General features: G+C 41.1%; 6 protein-coding genes and 1 non-coding gene across 8 annotated transcripts; 6 read left to right on the forward strand and 1 right to left on the reverse strand.

The window, feature by feature from the left end:
• The first annotated feature begins 614 nt into the window (after positions 1-614).
• On the forward strand, positions 615-2,068 carry rps20 (ribosomal protein S20). Its single transcript, XM_028432935.1, has 4 exons — positions 615-771; positions 1,378-1,477; positions 1,664-1,737; positions 1,847-2,068. The coding sequence occupies exons 1-4, from the start codon at positions 769-771 to the stop codon at positions 2,027-2,029; spliced, it is 360 nt and encodes a 119-aa protein (XP_028288736.1). The 5' UTR covers positions 615-768; the 3' UTR covers positions 2,030-2,068.
• LOC114453650 (small nucleolar RNA U54) lies at positions 1,526-1,594 on the forward strand. The gene has a single exon (XR_003672466.1). It is a non-coding gene; the product is annotated as a small nucleolar RNA U54 (small nucleolar RNA).
• Positions 2,069-2,773: 705 nt separating the features above from the next.
• Positions 2,774-6,669, forward strand: LOC114453576 (kinesin-like protein KIF20A). The gene is made up of 17 exons (XM_028433529.1): positions 2,774-3,036; positions 3,147-3,239; positions 3,308-3,427; positions 3,511-3,649; positions 3,730-3,914; positions 3,994-4,213; positions 4,301-4,412; positions 4,489-4,551; positions 4,610-4,756; positions 4,854-5,019; positions 5,083-5,262; positions 5,330-5,469; positions 5,565-5,730; positions 5,880-6,000; positions 6,083-6,153; positions 6,232-6,351; positions 6,454-6,669. The coding sequence occupies exons 1-17, from the start codon at positions 2,932-2,934 to the stop codon at positions 6,667-6,669; spliced, it is 2,364 nt and encodes a 787-aa protein (XP_028289330.1). The 5' UTR covers positions 2,774-2,931.
• Positions 6,670-7,639: 970 nt separating this feature from the next.
• On the forward strand, positions 7,640-10,056 carry rgs9bp (regulator of G protein signaling 9 binding protein). Its single transcript, XM_028433391.1, has 3 exons — positions 7,640-7,735; positions 8,746-9,052; positions 9,683-10,056. Exons 1-3 carry the CDS (start codon positions 7,640-7,642, stop codon positions 10,054-10,056), a joined length of 777 nt encoding a protein of 258 aa, XP_028289192.1.
• An 818-nt stretch (positions 10,057-10,874) lies between these two features.
• mcur1 (mitochondrial calcium uniporter regulator 1) lies at positions 10,875-13,248 on the forward strand. The gene is made up of 9 exons (XM_028432446.1): positions 10,875-11,279; positions 11,687-11,803; positions 11,881-11,984; positions 12,099-12,200; positions 12,321-12,362; positions 12,449-12,520; positions 12,611-12,664; positions 12,762-12,876; positions 13,124-13,248. Exons 1-9 carry the CDS (start codon positions 10,889-10,891, stop codon positions 13,177-13,179), a joined length of 1,053 nt encoding a protein of 350 aa, XP_028288247.1. The 5' UTR covers positions 10,875-10,888; the 3' UTR covers positions 13,180-13,248.
• Positions 13,249-13,612: 364 nt separating this feature from the next.
• dph2 (diphthamide biosynthesis 2) lies at positions 13,613-16,200 on the forward strand. Of its 2 annotated transcripts, none has more exons than XM_028432443.1 (7): positions 13,613-13,746; positions 13,868-14,044; positions 14,129-14,241; positions 14,352-14,572; positions 14,716-15,405; positions 15,505-15,690; positions 15,837-16,200. In XM_028432443.1, exons 2-7 carry the CDS (start codon positions 13,895-13,897, stop codon positions 15,962-15,964), a joined length of 1,488 nt encoding a protein of 495 aa, XP_028288244.1. In that variant the 5' UTR covers positions 13,613-13,746; positions 13,868-13,894; the 3' UTR covers positions 15,965-16,200. The 2 variants fall into 2 exon arrangements, with proteins under 2 accessions (XP_028288244.1, XP_028288245.1); XM_028432444.1 differs by having other exon boundaries at positions 13,680-13,746; positions 13,876-14,044.
• On the reverse strand, positions 15,968-19,348 carry ncf2 (neutrophil cytosolic factor 2). Its single transcript, XM_028432445.1, has 15 exons — positions 19,129-19,348; positions 18,849-18,931; positions 18,649-18,757; positions 18,421-18,555; positions 18,105-18,212; positions 17,925-17,984; positions 17,744-17,787; positions 17,509-17,650; positions 17,348-17,410; positions 17,213-17,261; positions 17,108-17,130; positions 16,869-17,017; positions 16,691-16,802; positions 16,464-16,560; positions 15,968-16,388 (listed from the first exon to the last, which is right to left on the reverse strand). The coding sequence occupies exons 1-15, from the start codon at positions 19,300-19,302 to the stop codon at positions 16,297-16,299; spliced, it is 1,440 nt and encodes a 479-aa protein (XP_028288246.1). The 5' UTR covers positions 19,303-19,348; the 3' UTR covers positions 15,968-16,296.
• Positions 19,349-19,630: the final 282 nt, after the last annotated feature.

Here is a 19,630-nt window from a genome sequence, read left to right on the forward strand (position 1 = left end):
TGGTTCAGATCAAGGTTCCAAAACAAAGCAGAGGAGGTAAACTGCTGAGCTGGTTGTTACTAAAACTGTGAAAGGAGGAAGGAGCTCTGACTCCTCACTAACACCTCTCTGTGTGTCGCTTCATTTCCACAGGCAGAGTGATTGAGATTCAAGCATCATGCTTGCAGAGGAGGACAATGCTCAGATCAATGGAATGATTGATTATTTCATATTCTTAGTTTCTACCTGCTGCTGTTTGTGCAGTGAAGTGTGATATTTTGTTGGCTGGCAGCATAATTCATTGTGAAGACTAAATGTCTCTAAACGGCTCCTTCCAGGAGACTGTGAGTTCAGCCACTGACTGCATAGATCTAAAAAAATGTTTGTTTGTCTAATCCAACAGTAAGAACAACTACTTAGTATTATTTTTACAAATTCTTAGTATTTAGGACATTTATTAATAAAGGCTGCTGAAAAATCAACCTGTAAACACATGTCTGATTGATTTTGATTCGTATTTATTTATTTATTCGCCTACCAGGACCATTTATCTGCCCTGATGGTTGCCACTTGGCTATAACCTGGGGGCCCGTTAGATGGCGCCGTTGGTACTTTGGTCTGAAACACTAACGAAGAAGTGGCGGAGACCCGGATGAAGAGTACATATTCAGGAAACGGGCCTCTGCTCGCTCTTTTTCTGAAGAGCTAACCACGTTGGTGGCGCCTGTTCCTGGCTCACCGCTGTTCGCTTGAATTTCTCCCGAATAAGTCGGTCAGGAATAAATTACAATGGTATGTCATTTAAATAAATATGTGTGTGACTTGACGAAGCCTTTCTGACCGCGTTCTTTGTAGTTTATTCGACAATCTTCTGCTTACAAGCAAAACGAAGTGTCAGAGCTAGCACGGACGGCTAATGCCGCTAGCAGTTGACTAGCCGCCACAGTAAATTCAGTGTTTTGTACTACTTATATTGTGGATATTACACTCCTGTATGTTCATGAAACAGCACCTCGTCCGGTTTGTTGGAGCGTAGTTTACAATTCGATGTATGTGCTACAGTAGAAGAGAATCTTAAGTTAAAGCTTTGCTAGGTAGACATGAGTAAGTGTTTTAGTACAAAGTGAACGTGTGTATTAGAAAAGCTTAGATCAGCTCTCGGATCAACACTTACTGATCGTTAACAATTGTTATTCACATAAATGGTTTATTCAGAAATAGGTGGTCCACGTGCTAGGTAGCTGGTGGGGCATGAAGGTACTGGCCAAACATCACCTCAAATTCTAAGAATTTATGATCATTAGTAATAAGGCAAGCTGATGCCTTTTACTCTTATTACTCAAAGTTGTCACACTGAGAAGTTGTGATGTTTCCTCACTTTCCTCTTCTCTCTTGCAGGCTTTTAAGGACACTGGTAAGGCACCTGTTGAGACCGAGGTTGCCATTCACCGCATCCGTATCACCCTCACCAGCCGCAATGTCAAATCTCTGGAGAAGGGTAATTGAAATCAAATTACTTTGTTTTTTTTATAAATCAATGTTTACTTGAGCTATGAGGATAGAAATTTGACCGTGATAAATCATGACGACATGTATACGCTATTCTGAGCCATGCGTTTAAAGGCTCCACTGAATGACTTGTGGTTACTTGTGTCTTTAAAAGTTGTCTTCCTGTCATCCTCAGTCTGCGCTGACCTGATCCGTGGCGCAAAGGAGAAGAACCTGAAGGTGAAGGGACCTGTCCGTATGCCAACCAAGGTAAGGGACTGTAACAGAGCCTCTGTTCTGCACATCACAATCATGGGGTGAAAATTAAGTATGACCTCATTTTTCATGCTAAAATCTGTTTCCTGTCGTCTCCTTCCAGACTCTACGTATCACCACTAGAAAGACTCCTTGTGGTGAAGGGTCAAAAACCTGGGATCGTTTCCAGATGAGGATTCACAAGCGCCTGATCGATCTGCACAGCCCATCTGAAATTGTAAAGCAGATCACCTCCATCAGCATCGAACCAGGTGTTGAGGTTGAAGTTACCATCGCAGATGCATAAACAATGCAAATGTTTCAATAAAGAAATGAGGCAACTGTGGCATGGTGTTTTGTTGTTTTTTTTTTTATTTAAAGGAATGTTTGAAACGCTTTGAGTCAGAATGTATGCCTTAACTTGTCCAAGTTGAAGCTTTGCTTTGACCTTCATGAATGCTGACAGACATCAGCACCAGTATGGGTATAGTAGTTAAAAGAATTGAGAGCCTGTTCAGGGCATTTATAATGTCAATAAGTGAACATGGTTTAAACCCTAGTACATTTACTGCCTTTATTCACTAAAGCACTGATAACCTTAGGTGCAGTTTTTCCATACATTTAATTTGTAAATAAGGAGGGGAAAAGATGAATGTAATACACATATTAATGTTTAGATACATTGATTAAGTTCTGAAGCCAGTCCTAATCAGGTCCCTGCAGTTGTCTCCTGAACTATATTATTTGCTCAGACTTGTAAGATTAAAAACATTATTTCAGAGAGTCTAAAAACACCTGCTTCATTTCCAAGAGAAAAGATAATTCCCACCACAGGACAAAAATCAATTTAAGTAGCTGTAAAATGTTGAGGTGACTTTCGTTCTGCATATCTGACACGTTTGAGGCAGCAGTCAAATAAGAATCTGACTCACTGATAAACTGACCTGAGTGGAGGGAGCTGGGCCCTCCCAGCTGGTTGATCAGCATACCTGATAATGTGCTCCAGTTCACATCTGCTTCCAATTAAAGGTGATTGGCTGCTTTCCACTGACTTTCAGTGGAGGAAGATCAGAAGGCTTTCTTGTAGCTGTTGTTCAGTGAATAGAGTCATTTTAAAGCTGAAGTCCTTAAATCAATACTCGATCACAGCTTCGTGCACATGTACTGGAGAATAAACACTTACTGTGGAGTTGATTTTAAAGCTTTAAGATGAGTGCATCTCCTGACATGACCAAAGAAGAAAGCTTCTGTTTGCAGCATGTTGACATGGACCTCACTTGCACTGGTTCTCATGGTAGCACTTCAGTTCAGCAGGTAAAGTTGCCTTTATGTCAGTCCAACAGTGTTAATATCACAGCAGTGGATGCAGTGTAGGTTTGTCACTTTTGTCTGCTTTTGGTCTTTTATCTTTTTTTTGTGGTCAGACTGAAGTTTCTGGTGCAGAGCAGCAGACAATGAGTGTTTACCTCAGAGTCAGGCCCTTCTCCAAAGAGGAACTCTCAGACAATGAAGATCAGGTATGCTAAGAAATATACAGACATGCATAGAGACCAGATGAAAATTGCTTTTTTTCTTCCATCATCAGGGTTGCATTGGGATTGAAAACAGCCAGATGGTGACACTGCGTGCACCAAAAGGTTCTGCCACTATGAAGAGCAGTGAGAAAGGGATTGGTGTTTCAGTGCACAAATTCTCATTCACAACGGTCGGCAACATTTAAAATAAAAATTTGATGTCACTTCTTTGCAGGCGTGCATGGTGACTTTTCATCTTTGTATTGGCTTTCAGATTTTTGGACCAGAGACGACACAGGCTGAGCTGTTTGAGCACACAGTCAAAAGCCAAATGTCCGATTTCTTAGACGGGAAGAATGCTTTAATATTCAGCTACGGTGTAACTAATGCTGGGAAAACCTTCACAATCCAAGGTACAAACAGCACAACAACCTCTTTCTGAGCTTTCAGAAGTGATGCAAAGTTCTTAAGTTTTGGTTTTGACCTGTTTTAGGAACTCCAAAAGAGCCAGGAATCCTACCTCGAGTGCTGGACGCCACCTTTTACTACATCGGAGGTCATCAGTATGAGGGGATGGACCTGAAACCCTACCTGAGGGACGGTGCACAGTTCTTAGATCCTGATCAAGTCAAGCTGGAGAGAAGTGCTAAAGCTGCCGTGTTTGCTTCAGTCAAAGATGTGAGGAGTTAGAAGAAGAAACAGGAAATGCAAGTGCACTCTGCAGGGGGTCTCATAACATGCCTTTGCTCTGCTCTAGGAGTGTGAACCTCTCAGAGTCAGTGGGCAATCAGAGTCCATGGCCACCAGCATCTCATGCTACAGTCAAACAGAAGAAAGCAGCCAGTTTGCCTTGTGGGTGGCCTTCTTTGAAATCTACAACGAGTGTGTGTATGATCTGCTTCAGCCGTCCACGGGGTCCAAGAAACGGGCCTCTCTGCGCATATGTGATGATGGTGCTGGAAATGCTTACGTTAAAGGTGTGTGAAGATTATTCTGTTGTGTATTTAGGCTGGTGAAAACGACGAGATAATGAAAGCTAAAATAAAGACTTTTTTATCTGTTAGACCTCAGGTGGATTAACATCCAGAACCTTGGTGAGGCCTCCAAAGTACTGCTGTTTGGAAATAAAAACAGAAGTGCCGCATCCACAAAGATGAACCAGTCCTCTAGTAGAAGGTAATCATCTGAGTTCATCTTTTCAAGGAGTGATGGTTTCCTTGGCTTCCAATGCTCATACCAGCTTTTCTTACAGCCACAGTATATTTACCATGAAGTTACTGAAGATCGATGGAGACACAGTTAAAGGGATCTCAGAGTAAGTAGTGACAAAATTGTTCATCCTGCCATGGAGTGTAACTTTGATGCCGTTTCAGGTTTTCTTTGTGTGACCTGGCTGGCTCAGAAAGATGCAACAAAACTCAGACGTTCGGAGAGCGGCTGAAGGAGGCCGGAAACATCAACAACTCCCTGCTTATTCTGGGGAAGTGCATCACTGCCCTTCGGAACAATCAGACAGACAGGTGCAGTGCCGTGTTTTTTACCCACTGCTCAAACTAGCTTTGACAAAAGAAGCCACAACTGTGGATTTGACAGTTTTTGTGTGTTGTCGTCCTAAAGAATGAAGAACAGTTGCATTCCATTCAGAGAGAGCAAACTCACCAGGCTCTTCCAGGCAGTTTTTTGCGGCAAAGGAAAAGCATCCATGATCGTCAACATCAACCAGTGCGCTTCCACCTATGATGAGACTCTTCATGTTATGAAGTTCTCTGCTGTGGCCAAACAGGTGAGTGTGTGGTCATGATGGTGTCTGTGAGCCGATCGCTGATCTCATCTGTGATTTCTGTAGGTGGTGCAGGTGATTCCGGACAAGACTCTGGAATCTCTGTCTCCTTGTCTGGTCGGTCGGGATGGGAAACCTCTGTTGAGGAGTGTGGCGACTGACCGGACGGACCAGGAGGGCTATCTGTCTGAGGAAGAGCTGCTCGATGAGGAAGATGAAGCTGATCTGTCTCTGCTGCCACAGAATGTACAACTATTATTCAGTTTCACATTTGTACACGTTTTCAGTTTTCACAATGTGCTGATGTTCCTAGGAGATTGTGAGTATGATTGAGAACTTGCGATCCAAACTACTCGCTGAGCGAAGAAGAAACGTGGTACAGGAAATGGAAATTCGCAAGGAAATGGGAGACGCCATGTTACAGCAGCTCATGGAGAGCGAAGAACTCCGCATGTATGATTTAGACCATGATGATAATGTACTTCTTTCATGCGCTCATTTCACATTTCCAAACACGTTCATCAAGTAATTTTTCTTGAACTAATAAGTCGGCAGATGGAGGAACTGAAGGAAAGCTACCAAGATAAACTGGAGAACACTTTTGAGATGTACAAAGATGTCATCAAAGAGTACGCCTACCAGAGAGCTATGAACGATCTTGAAGAGGACTACGTTCCGATGGAAGAGTTTGTCGCAGAACAGGAGAAAGTAGAGGTGTGTGTGTGTGCATTTTAATGAAAACTTTTTAAATTTGCTTGCTGAAATATAAAAGTGCAATACAAGATGGGAAAATGTGTAAAAACACTGTATTGTTGTGCTACAGTCTAAGATCCTCAGATCTTTAATTAGATTTGACACTGCAGGCTCTCAGGCGCAAGTTGTCAGAGTTGCAGACTGTGGGGTCTGGTTCCAGGGGTGCCTCTGCAGTTCCAACAGTGGACCAGTCGTGCCAGACTGAAGCATCTAAAGAAACAGAGGAAGCAGGTTAGTATCACCTGTTCTAGGCCTGTTTTCTTCTCTGTAATGATCTGCACTGATCATTACAATTTTTTTTTTATCCACACAGGGGACGTTCGATGGAAACGACTTTACAAAGAAAAATGTGCTTTAGAGAAGATATGCGAGGATAAACAAGAGGTAGTGAGGACGTTTTGTAGCTAAACCGTGGCTCAGCTTCATCGTTTCATCATATTCACGATGTTATTTCATCTCCAGTCAATCTATTCCCTGGAGAAAAGGCTGATGCAGCTTGGTGAAACACTGCAGCAGGTCAGAGATGACTTCCTACAGAAGTCAGCCGATGTGGAAGCACTGCACAAGAATTCTGATGAGCAGGTGTGGTGGCAGATATACAAAGGCTAGAAGGAGGTTTGCTGCAGGCATGATGAGAAAACAAAGAACAGAAAAGTAAAAATATTCCTTTTTTTAATTATACAGACAAAATCCATGGAAGACATCCTTCAGAAGAATGCGGAGAAGGACCGGGAGATTGCCTCACTCAAGGCAGAACTTGTCAAGCTCTCCCAGAAGTCCCCTGTGCTTCCCAAGCCCAAGAAAAGCCTGCTGGCCAACATCAGGGAGGCGGTCACGTCACCACGGAAGGGATCCACCAGCCGAACACTGAGGAAAACTGTCAGGGCTGTACACCACTGAACAGCAGTCCTTAAAGCAATAAGGGCTTGTTTTTAAAAATGTGTTTTAGCATAAATTATTTTTTTTGTGTTGTAATTATTAATCATTTTTAATAAAACTTCAGTTGTTTACTATTGTTTATTGTGTTGACATTCGCACATCTTCCACTGGCCTTCAGAAGGCTTCAGCTCCAAGCTCAGTTCATGGTCACTGAGTACGCTTGTATGGCTTCTTTTGTGCTTCCTCCAAATGGAACCCTTGTTAGGCATGGATATGTACACCGCTATAGAAATTTTGAGTGCTTGCTCGAAGACTGAATGCAATAATCTGGTCAAATAAGGTCATCCACTACACCCCCCCCCTTTACTTCCTGTTTAGTGTGTCACTGTATTACCAGTTGTTATTATTGCATATTTGCACACAGTTACAAAAAAACATTTAATTCTCAGTCTCAGCAACATATCAAACACATTACCCTGTGCTGGAACATATTTATTATTACCCCTTTGAGTGAGTAAGGTGTAGCCTGTGTGGTGTGCGTGATGTAACAGCACTGCCTCCGCCTCTGTAAGTGGAAAGGCCATTGTAGTAGACAGCTGCTCTCCTATCTCTCTGGTCTCAGTGATGGTTAATGAGATTAGCAGTTCGTCTTAGCCTGCGTCAGTGCAAAGGGGTCAATCACAGGATTAGCACCTTGCTTAAGAGTTACATCAGTTTATTGTACTTTTTTTATATACTTCATTAATTTTGACTTTCATACCACAGCCTGCAAAGTATGTTTAGCTCCTGAAACAGGAATTTAGTTGCCGGAGTGGAATATTGTGTGATGCATCATGCTGCTTCCGAACTGAGACCGTCTCAACTCTCAGCCGCTGAATGAAGCATCTTCCAGGGGCAGAGGAGGAGCAGGGGCAGCCAGAGAAGTGAAGGGCAGCTGGGCCAAAATCTCGCCTGCTGTGGCAGAGTCTGAGACTCTGGACAAGTCATCCTCATGCCACTTGTAAATAACAAGGTGGGCGATGACAGCACAGTGGGCAAAGACAAGGCTTTGGCTGATGGAAAGGCTCTGGTGGATTCTCTGATTAAGGTAAGCCGCTCCAGTTTTTATTTGTGCTATGATCATAATCAAGACATGAATAATGTTATATCATAATTTAGTTTTGCATTTGTTTTGTGATGCCAGCAGGTACATATCACAATCCACTATATTTATTTAAAGAAAATAAAAGCAGAAAGGGTATTTATTCAAGGTGAAAATATTTAAAAACAAATCTTTTTTTCTTGCATGACCACACTATTTTCAGCTTTGGACATACAGAATACACACTGAAACAGCCTTTTCACCCCTGTGGCTAAAAAAGCACTTTGGTTGAAAAGAATTTTTTGGTCCACTGAATCTGAGATTCTGCCGTATATTTGAGGATGTTGTGCTTAAAAACAGTTCAAGAATATGTTTTTTGCACGATGGTAGCTACAGTTTAATGATTTGTCTCGGTGTAAAAAGCTCCTGCAGATTAACATAACTGCAGTCACAATTAAAACAACACTATAAATAAAAAGACAAAATAATTCTTGTAATTTATCAATGTTTATTTTTATTGGAATCATAATCTGATTTTTGTAATAGACATCTAAAACATGTATCAAAACATGGTAAATATAATTACTGCTTTTAAATTTCCTTGCCGTCAAACGTCCTCATTATTAAAACAGGACACTTATAGTGTTGAGTGCACAAGGTTGTTTTGGCTTATCTAGAAATAGATGATAATGAGATTAAATCTAATATTTTTAATGAATGAAAAGACACCTGCTAATCCTTCAAGGTTAAGCTAATGGTTAATAATAAAGCACTGTGTCACCAGGTGATATAAATAAACCATATAGTGCCCTTTTTACATATGCATGCATGTATGTTTGGGTCCATGTGGCTGCTGACATGCTCATAGGTGAAGAATGGTCCGCATGCAATGATGCACAAAACGAAGTCAACATTCCTCCTGCAATACATGTTCTCAAAGTGAAAGCAAGGACACACCTGTGCCTCCAAAATGTCTGCATTTTAATTAACAATACAACATCTTTGTCCTGACTCAGGTGGTGGCATGTTACCGGCACTTAGCCTCCTGTGTTGGCGGGAGCACAGACAGCCTGCAGCTTCGGGATGAGCTGCGACAGACACGGGAAAAGGCCCAAAAGTTGGCCGAGGCCATCTGTCATCATTTGACTTCACACCTGCGGGACAAGAGCCTGCCCGACGAGCAGCGGAAGGAGATGGAGCTCCTTTGGGTGGCCTTCTCCTCCAGTCTGGAGCTCTTCCATGTTGACATGTGCAAAGTTTTTAACATGGGTGACATTTTCCTGCTGGCTAACTCTGATAACCTGGTGAAAACTGGCCTACAAGGTAAAGGAGAGCCTCACACATCTTACTGCAGACACTATTTTAGGAGGTAGATTAGCTGAGGGAAATTTTAGGCTTTAATCTAGAAAAAATTAAATTACTCCTTTCAACATTTTAAAAAGAATTTAATCTTTTCTGTAATGTTACTGTGACAGCTGTATGTGTGGAGATGCCCCCTCACATTACCCCCTACTGATTTTGGCACCTTTTTTTAGCACCATCATGTTCTAGCTGTTTGTAGTTGTAATGTTAAGGTGGTTTAACATGTTAATTTCAACATAAACAGTATGCATGTGGATGTGCTGTAATTTTGGCACAAATGAAATGCCATATAAGTGGATGTCAGGCACCTTTTGATCACTCTAAATGTGTGTTTATAAACTATACTTATATTTATGTTGTCACATTAGTTTTGACCCCCACCTGATTGAGTCATTTTGTTCTGTGGCATCATTTTATACCAAAGTTGTTCCATATTTCTTAAATGGACATGAACGTCTACAGCTGTATGTTAAACAGTGTTTCTCTGGGCTCATTCTCTTGTCTTTACATACAACATGATTTAGTAGTCACTGTTTGTGCATGTGTTATTCAACTGTAAAGTCAAATGTCTTTTCCTTTTTGCTGTTGCAGGTGGAGGCAGTGAGGTAGCAGCTCGAGCACTCAGCTTGCCAGACCTGAACCAGGATGAGCCAGCCACCCTCCCCGCTGGCCTGGAGAGCCAGGAACGTTGCACCATGGAGCAGGAGATCAGCCAAATTGACCAAATGATCGACGACATGGAGATGAAGGTCAATGTGTTGCGCTGGATGGTGGAGCCCCATGGGCCACAGTACGCAGACCCCCTCAGCAGCACCGACAGCGCCTCCCTAGCTCTGGTCTCCGTGGATGAGGAGCAGCCAGGACAGCCTCTATGCCAGCGCAAGCACATCTTTGTGTTCGTCTCGCTGTTTGCTGTCGCTTTGGTTGCAGCCACTTTAGGTCTTGGTGTTGTCCTTTTCTCATGAACAAAACCTTAACATTTGTTTTTCTGTACAGAATTGCTCAGTAACACTGTAATGATGGAACGCTTTGCACGTACACTAGTTTACTCTTTATTTACAAATTATTATTTTTTGTAATAGCAACTAAATTGATTAATTTGATCCTGGCATACATACATACATATATATATCTGAGTGCAAACCAGTTTGCCATTCATCGCAGTAACTCTGAAGCTGCCATATTTAAATCTTTTTTAAATAAAGTGACAAAACCTCATTCAGTAGTGACCAGTTAGAATTGATTTGATAAAATCCTCATAGGAATAATATTTTATTTTACCTGTTCAATTATGAAATAAAGCTTATATGTTCCTGTACATTTTCCTGATTAGTCTGCTACATACAAACATTTTCAGATTTTTAAATCCTGGATGCCACTGAGATGACAGTCAGTAGGTGCTGATGCTTGGTAGCTATTATACTATCATAACCATTTTTTTTGGTATTTTGTATATAATCCGTGCTGTATGGAAGTGTAGTATTGGTATGCATAATAAAAGTATCAACTTTGATATGACACTGTGAATCAGTTTTGTTTTTTTTCTTATGTAAATATTTTAAATTACATTTTAAGGAATAATAGGAAATATTTTTGGAGTACCAAATAATTATTTTTAAAAATTGCTATAAATATTTTTATTAATTTCTTTTAAATAAATTCAATATAAGATACCTATCTAAATCCAGTTTTGTGTACATTAGCGCCGCTTTTTATAAAGTGCAACAAAAGTGCGCCGTGTGTTTTATTTTGAAATGTATCACCGGAAGTCTGTTCGCTGTACTGCGGAATGACTTGATGTTGGACAAAAACTGGGTGAAAAGTGGCGATAAAGGCTGTTACCACCAGGTTACCTCTCCGAGCCTCTTTACAGGCGGAAGTACAACTTTGGAGCAACTTTCTGCCGGCGGGATTCAAGCTTTGACAATGGTGCTTAAACAGTGTCATGCGCGGCTTAAACGTCTGAGGTTTAACCACCCAGAAAAGTGGTGTGACTCTTCTCTTAATCAAGACAGAGCGCCATCGAAAATGTACCCTCCCTCCTTGATAGCTGTCAGGACCACGGCGTGTTTCCAGAGTTTTATCCCTCCATCTATCAGCAGCTCCGAGGCGACGCCTTTGAGAAGGAGACGAGCCCCAGGACTAAAGGACGATCATCGGTCTGCGGTCACTCAGACGTCCGTGAGAGGTAAAACACGAGGTTATACAGGCGTTAACATAAAGGAGTGGAGAGGATGTGGTTAGATCACTTTAAAGAGTTAAGCTATAAACGCATCTAACAGTCATATAGGTGCTTTATTTTAAAGATGCTAGGTGAGACTTGAGGGTATAGTTTAAGTTCTTGTTTTGATCACTTGCAGCCTCCTGAATTTCAAAATAAAAGTCGCAGAAGCAGAGCTCTTTATGGCCAAACTACATCTCCTGCCACCACTTCCCTGTCAGATATTTATTAAACCAAAGCCTCCATGTTAAGTCCTGTACCTACACAACATGCCACAGTGCCTCCTGTGTCCAGGTGTGTCATCACCACACAGAGTGTGTTTTTAAATCTGATGTTCAATAAATGTTCAGACTTTCTTTCTTTTCCTTTTTTAGAGATAAGTACGTCTGTCAAAGCCTTTCAGTACGACATGAAACCAGACATACCGAAGTCTGAGGGCCGGAAGCTGTTCTTTGATACACATGCAATTGTGCGACTCCTTGAGGAAAATGGTTGGATTTCTTCTGAGCAGTCACATGCCACTGCCTGTGTGTTTTTTTTATGTAAATAAACTTTTTTACATCAACAGGTTTCACTACTCATCAGGCTGAGATGATGGTAAAGGTATTAGTGAGTACGACCGGCTCAAACATGGACGTCATTTACACTGACATGGTCACTAAAGTGCAGCAGGTGAGACGGTAGCAGCGGTTTGGATGTTCTACATTTACAGTGTAGTTTCCAGTTTAGTGACGGGCATCACAGCAGTTTGTTTGTCTGTTTTTGTCTCTTGTGTGGTTTTGGCAGGAGATCATGTTGCAGCGTGTCATGTCTCAAATAGCAGCTGTAAAAAAAGACATGATCATCCTCGAAAAGAGCGAGTTCTCCGCTCTGCTGGCAGAGAATGAGGTAAATTATTTGAGAAAGATCCACACTGTGAGGCTGCACTGTAAAAATCATGGAAGAAGACATGAATTAAAACTTTAAGCCTTTCTTTACGTTGACCTGCTGACCTGATATCTGTCACAGAAACTCAAGATCCAGTTATTACAACTCAGGGTCCAATTGGCTGTAAGTGGCCATTATAATATACTTAACCCTTTAATTTTAAGTGCGATGTTACTTTTCATCTGATGTATTTTATGTTCCTGTTCCAGGATGTGATGAACAAAGTGCGCTCAAACAATATTTTGGATGTGAATCTGGAGAAGAGTCGAGTTAAAGAGCTGGTAAGTGCCTGTAAGTAGAAGATTAAGATGTTATTTAGAAATCACTCTCTGCAGTCCCACTAATAAATAAAATGTTATGTAAATCTTCAGAAAGCAGGGCATGACAAGAAGCTTTTAGAAGCAAGAATGGAGATCCTGGAAATGGTCTGTATCTGTGCAGGACACACACACAGAGTTGACATTTCTATTCTGGACGTACAGCAGGTTGTAAACATGTTGTCTTTGCTTTCTTTGTATACAGACTGCAGAACAAGATCGTCATCTGACTCAGACGAACATGAAGATAGACACTGAACTGGCTGGTTTGAAAACCATGTTAGAGTCCCATAAACTGGACACTATAAAATATCTTGCAGGTAAGATGTGGCTTTTTGTCGTTGTTGCTCAGGACTCCCCCACGTAGAGCCACAAGGGGGCTGAAAATACATCAAACACAATAAAACTTAACACACTTAAGTTATACTGTACATCTTGTGCAATTTAGAAATAGAAGAATGTTCAATAGAAAATTAATACATTATATTAATATGGTCATTTTACAATATTAAAGTCATACAGACATATTAAATCCTGTTTAAAATGCTTGTGTGTTTTCTCTTTCAGGTTCAGTGTTCACCTGTCTCACTGTGGTCTTGGGTTTCTATCGTATTTGGATGTGAACATTCAAAGTCATTGTCTGGCTCCTGTAACAAAGTAGTATTGAATGGATTTTTTATTTGCTGTCCCCATTCCAAAAATAATTAATACGGACCTGTCTGTAAATACATGTTTATGTGTATAAATATCACGCTGTTCATATCTGTAAGTGTGACTTTTAACCACTGTGCTATCAAAATACTTTTATTTTTATCTTTTGTCTTTATACTTTGTGCTTTGACGAAGGATTCTTGAGCTGATATTATTTATTTACATGAATAAAATGAAGCTTTCAGCACATTTAGAACAGACTGTGGATTTTATTTTGAAAAACACCTGAACCGGAAATGTTTACCTCAGTGTAGGAAAGGCTGTGGCGTCCTCCTGGCGACACGTGTGTATCTGTCAAAGAAGCGTTTACAAGTCAACAGTCAGTCTCATGACATGAAATGTTAGGTTTATGTGCGTGTGGGTAAATGTAAGAGTAAAACGTTGTAAGTTATTAACAGTAGTTTGTTCATAAAGAGGCTCAGCGGAGGCTACGAGTCGAAACAGCTAGCCGCTAAGCTAGCAGGGAAACTGTACAGCAGGTAAACTTTATGCAGCCGAGGCTAAATATCAGAATATAGCTATGTTTTTTGTGGTTTAGAAGATAAACGTATGGGTGTCAGTCATCGGCGATTTAATCATTCTTTGTTGTATCCTTTGCAGGAGTTTTTAAGTGTTTTCCATGCAGCCATGGCTGATGCATTCAGCAGCAGCTCGGAGACTGTAATTAAACGTGTGGTGGACGTAACAGTGAAGACAAACACCCCTGTGGAAAAACTTGAAGAGCTGTATCAGATCAAGAAGACTTGTGACTTCATTCGTGAGCATAACTTTAAAAAGGTCTGAATTATTGGTCAGTCTATAAACCCATGTCACGTGTCTGTGATGTTGTTGTTATGATTGTCTAAAACTGAATATTTACAGGTTGCGCTACAGTTTCCTGATGAGCTGCTGGTGGATTCAGTTGCAATAGCAGAAGAGATTGAGAAAACCAGTAATGCCACACTATTCATTTTAGGAGATACATCCTATGGCAGGTAACACACCAGGTGTAACTAAGAAACATTTGTTTCAATAACACAGTCATGCTACGTTAAGAGATATTTAAGATGTCTGTTTAATAAAACTGTTGTTATTTTCGTTGCAGTTGCTGTGTGGACGAGGTAGCTGCAGAACATGTTGGAGCTGACTGCATTGTGCACTATGGCGGCGCTTGTCTCAGCCCTTCTAAAAGGTTGCCATTGATGTACATCTTTGAGAAGAGACCAGTGGATTTGGAGAAGTGTGCTGCTTCCTTTAGAGAGCTTTACCCCGACACACAAAGCCATATCATCATCCTCTATGATGTCAACTGTGCTCATGCTGTTAGTAAGTTATCCTATAAAGACCTGGGGTTAGGCTGACATAATGTAATCCTTTACAAAGACAGGACACCTTTAATTTCAATAATTTGGACAGCAGTAAACAAAAAACCTCCAATAAGAAAATATTCTTTTGTTTTATTTTTTTAGGTGACCTTCTGGCACTCCTTTCTCCAGAGTATCCAAACCTTGTCGCCTCAGATCTTGTTGTTGAAGGGGAGCAGTGTTACAGTCACGGCCGGATTCGGACACAACATAATGACACCTGTCTCTCAGAGCAAGACAACAAACAAGTTATCTGTCAGTTTGGAAGGCAGTTCACCTTGAAATGTGGCTCCAGCATCACAGACTACAGTATGTTCTACATAGGCCAGGAGGGCGCCACCTTGACAAACTTCATGATGACGTGGAATCGCTGCTCGTTTTGCTCTTTTGACCCTGTGACAATGAAGGGGAGGACTGAGTCGATAAGTATCAACCGTGCACTGATGAAGCGATACTATGCTATAGAAAGGGCCAAAGACGCCAGCGTGGTCGGCATCCTGGTCGGCACCTTGGGTGTAGCAGATTACCTCACCATCATCCAGCAGTTGAAGGAGACGATCCGCAGAGCTGGCAAGAAGAGCTACATGTTTGCCATGGGGAAACTCAATGTCCCTAAACTGGCTAATTTTCTAGAAATTGACATCTTTGTGTTAATCGCATGTCCTGAAAATTCACTTTTGGATACAAGTGAGTTCTATAAACCTGTAGTGACACCGTTTGAGATGGAGATCGCCTGCAACAAGAAGAGGGAGTGGTCAGAGGAATATGTCACAGACTTTCGACACCTCCTGCCAGGTTGGACTTTTTATTTATTCACATTAGTCATATTAATATCTTACCCTACCCTAACTCTTTTTTAATGACTAACTTGTTTTTGTCTTCATCTTCTCCCAGACGGACAGAGTTATGTGCCTTTGGCTGATGAGCAGGAGGAGGAGGGTGATGACACGGATGTTTCATTAATCACTGGAGCTCTTAGAAGCCAGAATCTGTTAATGGGTGAACCTGCAGAGTCCTCATATGGGTCCGCCGTGGTCCTGAGGAACCAGACGCTGACTGTAGCCAGCACAAACTCAGCTGGTGAGGGACACTCAGGAATTCCTGCTGTGTTTATTGAACACGTATTTATTGTTTTCATCAGTAGAGTAACTATTTCATGATGATGCATGAACAGATAGATTTGAAAAATAGATTTCCCCTTGTTAACTACACATTGTGTCTTTCAGCATCCTTTCTGGCTGGCCGGAGCTGGCGTGGATTAGAGCAGAAGCTGGGCGAGACGCCTGTGGTGAAGGCAGTAGAGGGCAGGAGAGGCATCGCTATCGCTTATGAGGAGGAAGGAACGGCTTCATGATAATTTACCAGCAATCCACAAGGTCTTTAATTATGATTTACAATGGACAATGTAAGCAATCATTGAATGTTGTTCATAAAATTCATTGAAAGTATTTATTTTTTTTTTACTTGATAACTCAGTGAATCAAAAATTGTAACCTTACATTAAGAACAAGGGTCACAACTTGTTGAAGATATTGTGATCAGTGAGAGAAAAAATGTATTAATTTTAATTAAAAATAAATAAATAAATAACATCCGTAGGTCCTAATTGAATTGGTTTAAGAGAGGTACCTGAACCTGTTTACATCTCTGGTTTTAAACACAGCTGTCAACACTAAGCAGTTTAGTTCATTGGCTGTTTTCAGGAAGTTCTTCCACAAAGGATGCAGGAAAGATGCCAGTGTTTCCATTCATCTGCCCTTCGAACCAGTCCTGGTTAACTAAAGAGAAAAAAAAAAGAAGTGATGAATTCAAATGTTTTTCAAAGCATGTTGAAAGGTTTTATGGTGTCCTACCTCTAGAGAGAAGAGTGATTGTGTCCCCTTCCTGGAAATTTAGATCTTCTGGATTTGATGACTCGTAGGAGTGAAGTGCCACCAGGCGAGTCTTCTTCTGTGAGTTAGTTATTTTCAGCTCAGTTTTATTACATGCTTTATGCTATTTTTACCAAAGCATAGTGTCATCGTCTATTGTCTGTAAGGACAACAACAGGATTTACAATAAATGAGCGTCACTCTCTTACCTCCTTCGTTTGGCACCACAGGTTGATGCGTCCACCGCTGGCATGGCTCCACACAGTTTTCATGTCTGTGTCGGTGTTGATCACACTTTCCTTGCTTACCTCTGAGGTTAAACTAAATCGAACAGAAGTATTAGATGTTGAAGCAGAAAGATGATAAATAAAAAAATAAATATCGTACCTCAGGGTGATCGAAGTAGGAGGGAGGTTCAGTTTCTTACTGATCTTCTCAGTCAGTACCGCATAGGAGGACCCATGTGGCACTGAGACAGTAAAGCTGAAGGTGAAGTGGACTTTGACGATACACATGTTGTCCGTGGGCTGTGCCTCCTTGAGTAATTAAAGTACACAACAGTGGAATTAAATCACAAAGAATCAGAAAAAACAGCTTCTGACATCAGGAAAGTTGCTTCAGCGTACCTTGGGTTGACTGGGAGTAGGACCTTAAATACACAGGATACACATCACAGAGGGGTCAACACCATGTAAAAACAAGTATATAAGTATAGACGTATAAAAGTTTACCTGGTTTTCTTTCAGGTCTGGTTGGGGGTTCTCGACTTAGAGGTGGTCCCTGTTTAAATGGTAGATGTTAAGTGCCATTAAATAGAGATATAGAGGACTTAAATACCAACAACGCTGCAGAAAATCCTTCCTCACCTTGTTTTGTTTTGAAGCCAAGATTTCCAAACGTTCCAGGTAATTGTAAGGAACGAGTCCTCTCTGTGAATGGCATCACAATGATCGACACAAATTCTACTATCATGATCCAGCTGTGTGGCAAGGGTGGGTTGCAGATTCTATGTAAGAAGTTCTCTTACTCTTTCATTGAAGACCACAAAGGCCCAGTTGTCCGCCCCCTTCTGCAGCACGAACACGACGTTGCCCGGCACCACAGCCAACTCATCGCTGGTCTCTGGAACAAACTCGTACAGCACAGTGTGAGGTTCTCCTTCCAGAGCTCTGTGAGGACAGAAGACCGGGGACAAGACTGATATGTAATTCTTTATTAAGAGCTGCCTGAAGATTATTTAGAGTCAAAGCTGCCAGTTTTACCTCAGCACCTCAGGTTCTTTAGGACAAGTTGGCCCATCTTCAACCTGTCAGATGTAAACACAAACACAGATTAAGTCATTGACCTGGTGCAGCACAGCAGTAATAAACATGGATTAAAGGTCTTCATTAACCCCAGATGCTGAACTTAACATTGTTCATGCTATAAGACTACATTAGTTACCTGCGGCTGTAATGGGGCAAATCCAGAGAAATCATCTTGTGGTGTAACAGAGGCCACCACCTGGTAATAAATGAGAAAGAAAAGAACAATACCTATAAAACACAATGATGATGGGGTTCATAATCACACTAATCTAAGTAGTTAATGAGGTAAAGCTTATCATCAGATTTAGTGTTTCACCTTTGCTTTGCCCAGGTAGTCCTTCTTCTCCAGCTCAGCAACATAGTGCTTATTGGGTTTGAAGAGCACTTTGGATGGGAACTCGACTGGTTTGAAAAGTTTCTGTTTCTGTTAATGAGACAAACAATATAATAAATATTTCTTATGTTAAACTAAGTTAATTTAACATTTTCTAAACAAACTGTGAGCTTCACCGGTGTTAATTAAAATAACACTACACCTCGTCCTGCACCCTTTACCTGCTGTCACATATGTCACAGGCAAAAATGAATGAGACATATTAGGTGTTGGTCAAATGTGCAGATTCATAACTCACCAGGGTGGACTGCATAGCTCTGTCGATGATGTTAAGCTTGGACTCTGTCTTGTAATCCAGAGCCTTCACCAGGTTTAGTTGGGCCTTTTCCCAGTTTCCCAGGTGAGCCTCAGCCAAGGCCATGTTGTAAAGAACCTGTTCAGAGGCACTGTTTAGAGGCTTGTCCTGACTGTATCATGCAGGCCTTGGCTAACAAAGAGGAGGCTGATCTAAATCTAAATGACTTACCTCACATGCATACAGTATGTATCTGAGGCCCAGCGCTTTGTAATCTATCAGCTGGTTGCCTCGTAGTGCTTTGTAGGCTCTGACGAAATCAGCCAAGCTCTCCTCATACCTTTGAGAAGGAATGATGAAAAAATACTTTGCATTAATAAATCAGCTTTAAATGTAAAACACAGTGTTTCAGTGTGGTTGTGATGACATGCCTCTTCTTTCTGTGAAAGGTAATTCCTCTTTGAAAGAAAGCAATGGCCAGATGCTCATCCTTACGTATGCTGCAATCAAACGCCTGCGAAACATAAGAAAGACAGTGACTTCCTCTAGAGGGAAAAAAATGGTCAAATCTACTTCTTCTTTTATAGTGACTTGCACTTTCAGACGGTGCACTTTATCTCAGTCTTATCAGCTGCTGCACATCCAGATTTTCTCTTTCTGATGTGTAAAATAAACACTGTTTATGTGTGTGCACAGTAGTGTGGGACATACCTTTTCAGCCGCATCCAAGTTTTGGTTCAGAAGATGTAGACAGCCAATATCAAAACAAATCTTGGAGTTTGGTTCTTGGATAGACAGGAAGATCCTGAGGGCTTCTGACAAATCCTGCCTCTCAGCACAAGTTACAGCCTCATCCCACTGACGCAGAGTGTCCACGAAAGACATATTTGTCTGTTCAAGAGTTCACAGAGCAATGAACCAAATTAAGGAAGCTCCTCTGATTTGTGCTGGTGCGATCAGGAAGTGTGATCACATGTTATTCTTGGTACATAACCACATCACTTTTTTTTTTTTTTGGTTCCCCAGATGTGATAATTTTGGATTTTGTTCATTTATTTATTTTAACAAATAGTCTGTTACTCAATAATTATGTGTGTACATTTATTTATTACTTAAGTTTGGTGCTAAATTTATTTTGAAATCTGTATCTCTTTTTTTTAGCAGGTGTCAATATGCACAGAACAAAAAAAATAACTTCCGGTAGCATCAATGC

This window comes from Parambassis ranga, chromosome 20 (genome assembly GCF_900634625.1).
Source record: "Parambassis ranga chromosome 20, fParRan2.1, whole genome shotgun sequence".
Taxonomy (NCBI): domain Eukaryota; kingdom Metazoa; phylum Chordata; class Actinopteri; family Ambassidae; genus Parambassis; species Parambassis ranga.

What these genes read in the sequence shown, in the direction of transcription:
- rgs9bp (XM_028433391.1), top strand. Translation starts at nt 7,640, where the DNA reads ATGCCACTTGTAAATAACAAGGTGGGCGATGACAGCACAGTGGGCAAA. An exon ending in TGGTGGATTCTCTGATTAAG is followed by an intron (nt 7,736 to 8,745) that starts GTAAGCCGCTCC and finishes GTCCTGACTCAG; the next exon opens with GTGGTGGCATGTTACCGGCA. An exon ending in GGTGAAAACTGGCCTACAAG is followed by an intron (nt 9,053 to 9,682) that starts GTAAAGGAGAGC and finishes TTGCTGTTGCAG; the next exon opens with GTGGAGGCAGTGAGGTAGCA.
- ncf2 (XM_028432445.1), bottom strand. Translation starts at nt 19,302, where the DNA reads ATGTCTTTCGTGGACACTCTGCGTCAGTGGGATGAGGCTGTAACTTGT. An exon ending in AAAGAACCTGAGGTGCTGAG is followed by an intron (nt 17,651 to 17,743) that starts GTAAAACTGGCA and finishes CTGTCCTCACAG; the next exon opens with AGCTCTGGAAGGAGAACCTC. An exon ending in AATCACTCTTCTCTCTAGAG is followed by an intron (nt 16,389 to 16,463) that starts GTAGGACACCAT and finishes TTTTCTCTTTAG; the next exon opens with TTAACCAGGACTGGTTCGAA.
- dph2 (XM_028432443.1), top strand. Translation starts at nt 13,895, where the DNA reads ATGGCTGATGCATTCAGCAGCAGCTCGGAGACTGTAATTAAACGTGTG. An exon ending in CAACTGTGCTCATGCTGTTA is followed by an intron (nt 14,573 to 14,715) that starts GTAAGTTATCCT and finishes TTATTTTTTTAG; the next exon opens with GTGACCTTCTGGCACTCCTT. An exon ending in AGCCAGCACAAACTCAGCTG is followed by an intron (nt 15,691 to 15,836) that starts GTGAGGGACACT and finishes TGTGTCTTTCAG; the next exon opens with CATCCTTTCTGGCTGGCCGG.
- mcur1 (XM_028432446.1), top strand. Translation starts at nt 10,889, where the DNA reads ATGTTGGACAAAAACTGGGTGAAAAGTGGCGATAAAGGCTGTTACCAC. An exon ending in GCGACTCCTTGAGGAAAATG is followed by an intron (nt 11,804 to 11,880) that starts GTTGGATTTCTT and finishes TTACATCAACAG; the next exon opens with GTTTCACTACTCATCAGGCT. An exon ending in TGGTCACTAAAGTGCAGCAG is followed by an intron (nt 11,985 to 12,098) that starts GTGAGACGGTAG and finishes TGGTTTTGGCAG; the next exon opens with GAGATCATGTTGCAGCGTGT.
- rps20 (XM_028432935.1), top strand. An exon ending in TGTCAAATCTCTGGAGAAGG is followed by an intron (nt 1,478 to 1,663) that starts GTAATTGAAATC and finishes TGTCATCCTCAG; the next exon opens with TCTGCGCTGACCTGATCCGT. An exon ending in CTGTCCGTATGCCAACCAAG is followed by an intron (nt 1,738 to 1,846) that starts GTAAGGGACTGT and finishes GTCTCCTTCCAG; the next exon opens with ACTCTACGTATCACCACTAG.
- LOC114453576 (XM_028433529.1), top strand. Translation starts at nt 2,932, where the DNA reads ATGAGTGCATCTCCTGACATGACCAAAGAAGAAAGCTTCTGTTTGCAG. An exon ending in TCTCAGACAATGAAGATCAG is followed by an intron (nt 3,240 to 3,307) that starts GTATGCTAAGAA and finishes TTCCATCATCAG; the next exon opens with GGTTGCATTGGGATTGAAAA. An exon ending in GAGAGCGAAGAACTCCGCAT is followed by an intron (nt 5,470 to 5,564) that starts GTATGATTTAGA and finishes TGAACTAATAAG; the next exon opens with TCGGCAGATGGAGGAACTGA.